We start from the raw sequence: 9692 nt of genomic DNA on the forward strand, positions 1-9692 counted from the left end.
AAACTGTTCCTGCCCAAAAAACTTAATACTAAATTTTGGTCTAACTAGCCCATGTTTGACTGGGGTAGCTTCGGTCAGATCCACTAAGTCTAGTGCACCAGGTAGAATTCCATATTCAACCTAGACATGCCTTCGACAGAGTTTCCTTGACGTACTATCATCTCAATCCATTCCGGTGCTATGTTATAGGGTTTGGTAAACCTTTTTCATTTAACCGTTCTAATAATCCTAATCCTAAGTATTGAGTTTGTTTTGATTAAGTTGGTTGGATTGTTTTTCTAGTTGCTCCCCCTGAGTCATAGCTTAGATAAGGTCTATCTAAGTAATGGATTTGACTCTTGGGAACCAAGTAGAAATTTGGTTTAATTGGTTTGATTAACTGTTTTGTTTGAACCCATGCTTGGACTTGCCTTCTAGTATTTTGACTGATTAAGGATAAGTATGATTTGTTTGTTTGTTTTGGTTTGTAACCGAGTCCCGATTTGTTGTACACGGCTCGTTGCGATCCAAGTACCATATTTAGACACTTGGATCACATTTCGAACCTTTCCAACGTTTTCTTGAGTCGCTCGACTTGACCTTTCAAATCAGAATTTTCTTCCTCAAGTTTTTCAACTTGAGTTGAAGTTCCGACTTGAACTCAGTTAGTCAAGTCACTCAAGTTAACTTGTTGCTTAAGGTGGTCTATTTCCTTAAGTAACAAGTTATTTTGTTTTTCCGATTTTGCTAATTTTTTAAACAAACATTTAACTACTTTAAGTAAATTTGACTTTGAATAAATCGTTACCATATCCGGATCTTCCGATCCGGGGCTTCTCTCGGAATCGAGGTCGATCTCGGACTCGTATTCTTCGTCGGACTCGGACTCGGAATCTTCGTTTCTTGCCATAAATGCAAGGTGACTCGAGTGCTTTGTTTGCTCCGCGTCGGATTCGTCGAAAGAAGTCTCGTCCCATGTCGCTTGAAGAGCCTTCTTCCGTCTTGTCGATTTGGGTCTTTCTTCTTTCCGATTTGGGCATTCATTTTTGAAATGCCCCTTCTTGTTGTATCCATAACAAATCATTTCTGATTTGTTTTGGATCTAGTTTGGTGGAGTCTTTTTGGAGCTTCTTCTAAACTTCTTCTTAATCAACAGTCTTCGGACCATGTTGACTAATTCTTCTTCATTGGTTGAGTCAGGGTCTGATTCGCTTTCTAACTCGATCTTTGTTTTTGATTTTGTCTCCTTGCTCGACCCTGCATACAAAGCAACACCTTTCTCGTCATGGCTCATGTTAGATTGCTCATGTAGTTCTAATTCACAAAATAACTCATCTAACTTAAGAATTGAAAGGTCCTTAGAAACTTTGTAAGCATCTACAATTGATGCCCACAAAGTATTCCTTGGAAAGGCGTTCAGAGCATACCTTATTGTGTTGTGATTTTCGAGATTGTGTCCGATCAGGTGAAGACCGTTGAGGATGTCTTTCAGTCGAGCGTGTAGTTGCGAGGCGGTCTCTCCAGGAAACATTTTTATATTTAACAAACTATTTAAAAGTAGATCTCGTTTGTTTACCTTCTAGTCGTTCGTTCCTTCGTGTAGTTTGACTATCGAGTCCCATAATTCTTTGGCGTTGTCGTAGGGACCAACTCTATTCAACTCCTCCATCGTGAGTCCGCACTGAATGGTATTGATTGCTTTGTAGTTCAGTTGTGCCTTCTTGATCATCTAATGTGTCCATTCTTCTGGTTCTAGGATTGTTTCGTCCTTCATTGGAGGTGTATAGCCTTTCAAGACCGTGAACCAGAGCTCAATGTCGGACTTTAAGTAGCACTCCATCCTATTCTTCCAGTAACTGAAATTCTCTCCTTTGAATAGTGGAAGTCGAACCGTACTATAACCTTCTTGATATAAGTTCGACATCCTTGAAAAAAGGTTAAAGGACAAAAATATTTCCAAGACTTTCGTCTTGGGATTAGTAGTGTTTGAAGAGAAAAATATTCTAAAAGAAAATAAATTGAAGAAAAGAGAAAAAGTTTTTAAAAATGCTTTGAAAAACGGTTAAGAAATTTCAGAGCTAACCTGCTTTGATACCAATTGATAGATCGTTTGAAGCGAGAGGGGGGGGTGAATATCGCTCCTTTTAAAAATTATTTCTTTTCTTTTATATCAAAGTCGTGCAGCAGAAATAATAAATGAGACAAGGTTATTTACTTCGTTCGGAGTCTAGCTCGACTCCTACTCGAAAGCTCGCGGCCCTTGACCGCACCGGTGAGCAAGGCACGATAATCCTTCTTTCCAAAATTCTCAGAAAGAAGTGAATCGTACAATGGAGCAAGATAGTAACACACTACTATCTTGCTTTAAAAGAAATTACAATGCAAGCTTTTAATTAAAATATACCGACAACGAAATTATAGATGGAGCTTAGGTCGGCGCTTTAGGATGCAATAGCTTGCTGAGCTGATGAAGACGAGTTGTTCACAGAGCGGGAATTTTCGATCAGAAAGTTGTAATTTTGCTTCTGGCTTCGAGCATGTTTTATAAGAATTTTGGACGTTCGGTCGACCGATCCCTCTGTTCCGTCGACCGAACCTGCTCCCTTCCATTCTGGCTGAAGTCCGAAGCTGGCTCGATCTTTTGCATTTACTGATCGTTAATGGTTCGGTCGACCGAACCCCTTTTTCGGTCGACCGAACAGTCAATTTCCCTATTCATCGAAATCTGCATAAATCTTCATTAATGGTGCAATTAATTTTGATTGAATCGGTCGACCGATCCCTGAGTTCGGTCGACCGATCAACCCTTCTTTCCTTTGCTGCTGATCGGTGCTAATGAACTGGCTAGGCTAAGTCATCATGGTTCGGTCGACCGATCTTACAGTTCGGTCGACTGATCAAGCTTTAATTTGACTTGGACTCAGTTTGATCTGAACTCATCTCTGGTCTGAGTTAAGCTGGTTCAGTCGACCAATCCTCCTGTTCGGTCGACCGATCAGCCCGAATCTGCAAAACAAAGTTTAAACAATATTCCTGCAAAACAAGTGTTAGCACAGTAATATAATGCATGAGTAATATAGACAGTAGAACTGTCTTGATCTCAACTTGGAAACCTTCCCGGTTTCTTCAGTTGGATCAGCGACCTAAGGTTGTTCCCTTCGGGAACCCGACCTCACTATCGCTCCTCCAGTTTGTTTACCTCAACCCACCTGCCAAACTCTGATCCTCCAGATCTAGTTTGGACTTTTCACTTAGCCTTGATTGGCTCCCCAGGACTTTCCTTCGATCTTCAGCCCTCTAGACCTCTCGATCATACCACCAAGCATTGGGTCCCCTTGACCTGCTTGGATTTGCACCTGGGTTCCACAATCTGCTAAGACTTTTCTGCCTAGCCTCCAGCTAGGGCTTTCCCGGTTGAGTAAACATCCTGCACACTCAGTCAACTTGTTAGATCATAACAAGACTTAACTTGAACCTTTGACAACATCAAAACTCAGGTTTGATTCTGGTGCAGCTTGCACCAACACCTAACTGCTCTATTGCAATCCCGCCAACCAGCACGAACAGTAATGGCAAGCGCAGGGTTCATATTTCTTTCAAGTTTTAACACCACGCAGAGGGATAGAGGGAGAGAGACGGTGATAAGACGTGCATCCGAACTACAAATTATTTTTCAATTCTATTTTCGGCTTGGATGCTTGGAAAAATGTGTTTGAAAAAGACGGTTGCCAGATTAGCAAGAGGGGTAATCTGGAAATAGATTTTGGTAAATTGCGTCTTTTGGTAAATACCAAATGATGATATGTCTTTTGATAAATACATTAAATTTAGTACATCTTTTGATAAATTATCAAAAGATATTTACTCGGCCAATACCTTTATTAATCTATTTCCAAATTAACATAAAACAACACGGAAAAGATAAATCATATATATTTATTACCATTGAATAATTGATGATAAATACAGACACCCGAGCTATTAGCCCGAAGACATCAATATCATTGGGAGCCGAAAGAAGTTGTCTCCTCGCAAATTATTGCTTCTCATCTCCCCTCAATTATTGCTTTCTCCTCTCCTCCAAAGGTAGCAGCAGCATTCACAGCGGACAAACAACTTGTGCATCTTTCCAACTCGCAGGCATGGCTATGGATGCAGATTTGGCGACTTATGCGGTTGGCTTCAAAGAATTAGTTGGTATTCAAGGGAGGATGGAGAAGCTCAAGGAGTTGTCAACAATTATCGACATGGTGATCCAAGATGTTGAGGCCTGCTCTGTGACTGTGACGGATGCCGCTGTGAAGAACTTGCTTAGAAAGCTCAAACACTTGGCCTACGAAGTGGAGGATGTCGTGGATTACTACGACACCAAAGCTTTGCGGAAGCAAAGATCAAGAGCATATTCCAGGCCGGTGCGCGATTTCTTCTCTTCTAATAATAATCAACTTGTATTTAAGAGTAAGATAAGTGGCATGATAAAAGCAGTAACTGAGAATCTAGATTCTATTTTGCTGGAAAAGTCCATCCTTAAAATTTTGTCACAAGGCAGTAACCCAAGTGCCTACGGAGAGATCCACGCGCACAATAGCTTGGCTGTTATAGGGAGAGAAACAGAGAAGGAGATGATTGTCAACATGCTAACGGATGATGAAGGAAGCAGCAGTGGTACATTGAAGGTCATCGCCATCGTTGGGATGGGTGGCCTGGGGAAGACTGCACTCGCTCGGCATGTTTTCAATGATAAGAGGGTGAAAGATCATTTTAACACGTACTGGAAAGTTGTTGGAAAAATTTTTAAACCCACAGAGATAATGAAGTCTATTTTAGAATTGGCTGTCGATGCAAAGGTCGACATCTCAGAACCAGAGTTAGTGAGGGGGAGACTAGAAACAGTCTTATCAAGGAAGAGATTTCTGCTCGTGTTGGATGATGTATGGAATGAAGATGCATTACTGTGGAGGGAGCTGAAAGCAGCCTTATCATGCGGGGCAAGAGGAAGTACAGTTTTAGTGACTACCCGTAGTCAAAAGGTCTCTTCGATCATGGGCTCATTCAAGACCCACCAAATACAGCAGTTGTCCCGGGATGATTGTTTGTCCTTGTTTCGGGAATTTGCTTTTGGAGACGCAGAACCAAATGAGAATTTGATGGAAATCGGTGAAAAGATTGTTGAGAAATGTGCCGGTGTGCCCTTGGCTGCCGTATCTCTTGGCAGCGCGCTCCATAGCATTCGAGATGAAACTTATTGGTCCTCTGTATTGAACAGTGAAGTTTGGCAGCTTAGAGATGAGGACCAGAAATTCTTAGCTGTGCTCAAGTTGAGCTACGACGCTCTCCCTCCATGGTCAAAGAAGTGTTTTGCATTTGCCGCCCTATTCCCAAAGAAGTATGCGATGAAAAAGGATGACTTGATTCAGATGTGGGCAGCAAATGGTTTTGTATCTTCAGAAGGCAATTTTGATGCCGAAACAGTTGGCAACAGCATCTTTGATGATCTAGTACTGAGGTCATGCTTTCTACCTTCAAAGAAGTGCGATGATGGCCGTCATGTAACCGAGTCCACAATGCATGATTTGATGCATGACCTGACACGATCAATATCTAAAGATCAATATTACAATAGCAAAGATTGTCAGCCAAAGGATATTCAAAAGAGAACCTACCATTTATGCATAGAAGATGCAAAATTTTCAAACACTTGTTTACTCAAGAAGCCATTGTACTTGCGTACCCTATTATTGAGAAAATGTCATTTATATGATAAGGTCCATCTGCGTCAGTTTGTCCTCTCAAAATTGAAATTCCTCCGGGTGTTAGATTTAAGTGAAAATTTTATAGAAGAGGTGCCAACATCAGTTGAAAATTTGATACATTTGAGGTACCTTAACTTGTCTAGGAATAAGATTAAAGTTCAACCTGACGCCATTACTCGTCTCCAGAATCTGCGATATCTCAATCTCACCGAGAATCCCCTTCAAGAGTTACCAAAAAAATTAAGAAATATGCAAAGCCTTTGCTATCTTCATTGCGATTGTGATTATTTGACTCACATGCCCCCTGGGTTGTCACGGCTGACTAATCTTCGAAGTTTATCATGCTTTGTTGCCGGGAATAGAACGGGCTCATGCTCAATTATCGAACTTGAGGATTTGAAGCTTCATGGACAAATGGAAATCAAATTTTCTGGGAATTTCACTAATTATTCTTGTGGTGGAAGAAAAATTTTGAAGAATAAAGATTTTAATGAGTTATCCTTATTATTTAATTGTTCGGACACTAATGACATGAGCATGCTGGAAGATCTTTGCCCCAACACGAGTTTAAAGAAGTTGAAGGTATCCAATTACGGGAGCCAACAATTTCCAACATGGTTGATTGAGTCACAACTACCAAACTTGGTTGAAGTTGTTCTTGAAAAATGCTATAAATGTCAGCATATTCCTCATTTTGGAGATCTCCAATTTCTTAGAAGCCTTGTCATAGACACAATGCATGAAGTGCGACACATTGGTGTTGAGTTACATGGGCACTGTGGCTTTCCTTCCCTCCAAGAACTCAAGTTGATAAGGATATCGAATTTAGAGGAATGGTCCGAGGATGAAGGTGGTGTCAATGAGTTGTTCCCTTTACTGAAGAGATTGGAGATTTGCAATTGTCCAAAACTGAAAAACATGCCAAGGCTTCCAAGAATTGAACTTCTTAATCTACGTAACTGCAATGAGAGTCTAGTCTCAGGCTTTGGAAGAATGACTTCTCTTTCTCATCTCATACTGGAGGACATGGAGGGCATGAGATCTCTTCCAATTGGTTGTTTAAGAAACCTCACATTCCTAAAGGAATTGGAAATTCGACGCTGCAATGAACTCGAATCTCTTCCTATGGATGAATTGCAGCTCCTAACAATGGTCCATTCATTGTCCATTGAGGAATGTAACAATTTGGCATCCTTCCCGTTAGAAGTGGAACGTGTTAGTTCTCTTCGATATCTCTGTTTCAAAAATGTTGACAGCAACGCACTGCAGTCAGAAATACTTGTAGAAATCCTGAATTCACTGAATGAGTTCGACATTCAGATTTGCGGCAAGAAAGTGAATTTAGGCGGGCAACTACAACACTTACACACGCTCCGACAATTGTGGATAAGTGATTCACATCATTTTTCTTATGATATGAAGATATCTGGATCCATTCAGGCAAATTTAAGTATTTGCTGTTGTGATGAATTGGAATCCTTGATGACAGAAGCACCATCAACCAGTGTGCTAGAAGATCTACATATATGCGATATCCCCAACCTCAAGACCTTACCTGAATGGCTACAACATCTCGGATCACTTCATCAGCTATCAATCCGCAACTGCCCTCAATTAGAATCGCTTCCAAGGAGTCTTCAAGGCCTCCGTTTGTTGAACTCTTTGCTCATTGATGAGTGTTCCCTACAACTGGAAAGAAGATGCAAAAGGGAGACAGGCGAAGATTGGCCGAGCATTTCACATGTGCCACATATTGATATTTCTACAAGAGGTACAAACTGAAATCAGTCAGTTGAAAATTCAAAGTTTGATAAAAAGAAAAAAATAATTATTCCTTTTATTCAAACTTAAGTAATTATTATGCCAGTCTTTCAGATTTATTATTTTAAAATTTTAATTATGTCCATTATATTGTCTTACTATTATTGTTGCAGTGATCTACGAAACTCAATGCTGCGGTCCGTTCTTCAGAGTCGATCGCACAAGATCGAGAGGTAAGATACAATATAATCTGTTTCTTTCTTGGTTTACAATGTGCTTATTTATTTAAAAAATAACTGAGTGTTCAAACTAATCCACAGAGGTATAATTGCAATTGACAGCAAGGAAGCAGAGCAATTCGTTCTACAGACTCCTAGATCGCTTGTCAGGGGTTTTACTAAATATTTATTTTAACTTTACTTTGCGCATAATTGGAATGGTTGAAAACAAAAGATATGTGATTGGCTGTGGGACTATTTTAAAAATGAAATCATTTTTGAACTTTTCACTATTTTTATTGCCTCTTGTGAATGTAATATCGATTTCATGAAATTGATAAACGCAATGCATGATTACCAAAACTATTGTTTTAACAGTGACTTTTGATAGACTATTTTCGCATGCCATTCAATAATCCCTTTTGAGAAAAAAAAATACAAAAAGAAACAAAAACGTTAGAAGTTGAAGTATTTTAATTCCAATTATGGTCAAGTCAAATAAAAATTATTTATAAAATTTGTTTTTAGAAATAATTTTCTGTAAAACCCAGTGATTGCCTTCTAGCAACCACACAACATCTAACAATCATGGCGAAATCATTCCATCTCATCCCTCTACGCATCCAAACTCCCACTCACAGTGCAGCTCCCGTCTCCATTTCACTTCTCAGCACAAATGCCAAGAGGCCTCTGCCTCTCTGCCTTCTTCCCCTTATTCCGGTTAGGGGATGAGTTAGAACTGCAATTTTCTAGAACTGCAATTTTCTTCTTATACTTTCTTTTTCTTATTTGTTCTTCTCATGCTCTCTTTGTAACCTGGCAAAAATGTAGGGGAAAAGTTAGCATAAGAAGCAACGAGCTTCCAAATTTTGTGCGAGTCTAAATAAGAAAAATACTTTATTAATTGGAAGAAAAATTATGAGTAAAAATCAAAAGAGTCTTCAATTATGCAAATAATCAAAAGAGCCCGCTTTTTTTAAAAAAAATTTAAAAGGGCATCCCACCAGAAATTTTATTCCTAGAATACTCCTTATCTAATGGTGTTGCAATAGGTAGTTATTACAATATGTAAAAATTATCAAATAGCTGTTATAATTATTTTAAATGATTTTAGGGTTTAGACTAGAGCCGTCAATTTGAGTTGGGTCAGTCGGATTGGCCCGCCCCGTCAAATAATTTAAATGGGTTGAGTTGAAAATTTATCAACTCATCATCTGGCGGGCCTAAATGGGTTAACTCACGTGGGTCATAGGTCTAGGTGGGCCAACCCATAGCGGGCTCGGGTTGACCCGCGGGCCTGATAAAATATCAATGAATATTTTTAAATATATTAGTACTTATAAATATTAATTAAGTGTAATATGATACTACATTCTCTTTATAACTCTCTTCTCCAATTATTAATCTACTGTAGCAATAATTATAAAACATAAATATTAAATAGTACCGTATTTAAAACTTAAAATCCTATTTCTATTTTCACGATTTCACTTACGCTTCGCCTTCGTTCGCCACGACACCGACACCACCTTTGTTCGCCACGACACCGATTGACTGACACCACCTTCCGCCTACCTCTCACTCCCAGAGTCATAGCCTTGCACGGACCTATGGGCCTGCCTCATCAGGGGTCGCCAGCCAGTGTCTCCCCGTGGCCGTGAAGCAGAATGACATTCCGCCTCACGCGTGTCTACCTCAGTGTCTCCTCGAGTCCCCGACTCCCCGTAGCCACGTGAAACCTGCAGAGAGTCAGAGAACTAGAGTGCAAACAAACTGAAAGATGACAGTCCAACTCCGATAGACGACAAGTTTGACTCCATTAATTCGGCAATATCTAATCTCCCAACTCGAATCCCACAATTTCGGCAGCCTCCAAGTTTTGTTTGCGGTAAGATTTTTTACTTCCTTTTCTAATTTCGTTCTATTTCCCACTAGTGTCGTACTTTCGTAGTCCCTACTCGGCTATTCCCTAATGTTTAGT

At 39.9% G+C, this 9692-nt stretch overlaps 1 protein-coding gene across 1 annotated transcript; it reads left to right on the forward strand.

Moving 5' to 3' along the window:
• The first annotated feature begins 3963 nt into the window (after positions 1 to 3963).
• LOC122056282 (putative disease resistance protein RGA4) lies at positions 3964 to 8004 on the forward strand. Its single transcript, XM_042618165.1, has 3 exons — positions 3964 to 7503; positions 7667 to 7726; positions 7814 to 8004. The coding sequence occupies exons 1-3, from the start codon at positions 4122 to 4124 to the stop codon at positions 7819 to 7821; spliced, it is 3450 nt and encodes a 1149-aa protein (XP_042474099.1). The 5' UTR covers positions 3964 to 4121; the 3' UTR covers positions 7822 to 8004.
• Positions 8005 to 9692: the final 1688 nt, after the last annotated feature.

The sequence above is a fragment of the Zingiber officinale genome, chromosome 3B (genome assembly GCF_018446385.1).
Source record: "Zingiber officinale cultivar Zhangliang chromosome 3B, Zo_v1.1, whole genome shotgun sequence".
NCBI classification, from domain to species: Eukaryota; Viridiplantae; Streptophyta; class Magnoliopsida; order Zingiberales; family Zingiberaceae; genus Zingiber; species Zingiber officinale.

Excerpts from the sequence above, each read along its gene's own strand:
- LOC122056282 (XM_042618165.1), top strand. The coding sequence starts at position 4,122 with ATGGCTATGGATGCAGATTTGGCGACTTATGCGGTTGGCTTCAAAGAA. Across the intron at positions 7,504-7,666 it reads TATTGATATTTCTACAAGAG|TGATCTACGAAACTCAATGC; the intron begins GTACAAACTGAA and ends TTATTGTTGCAG.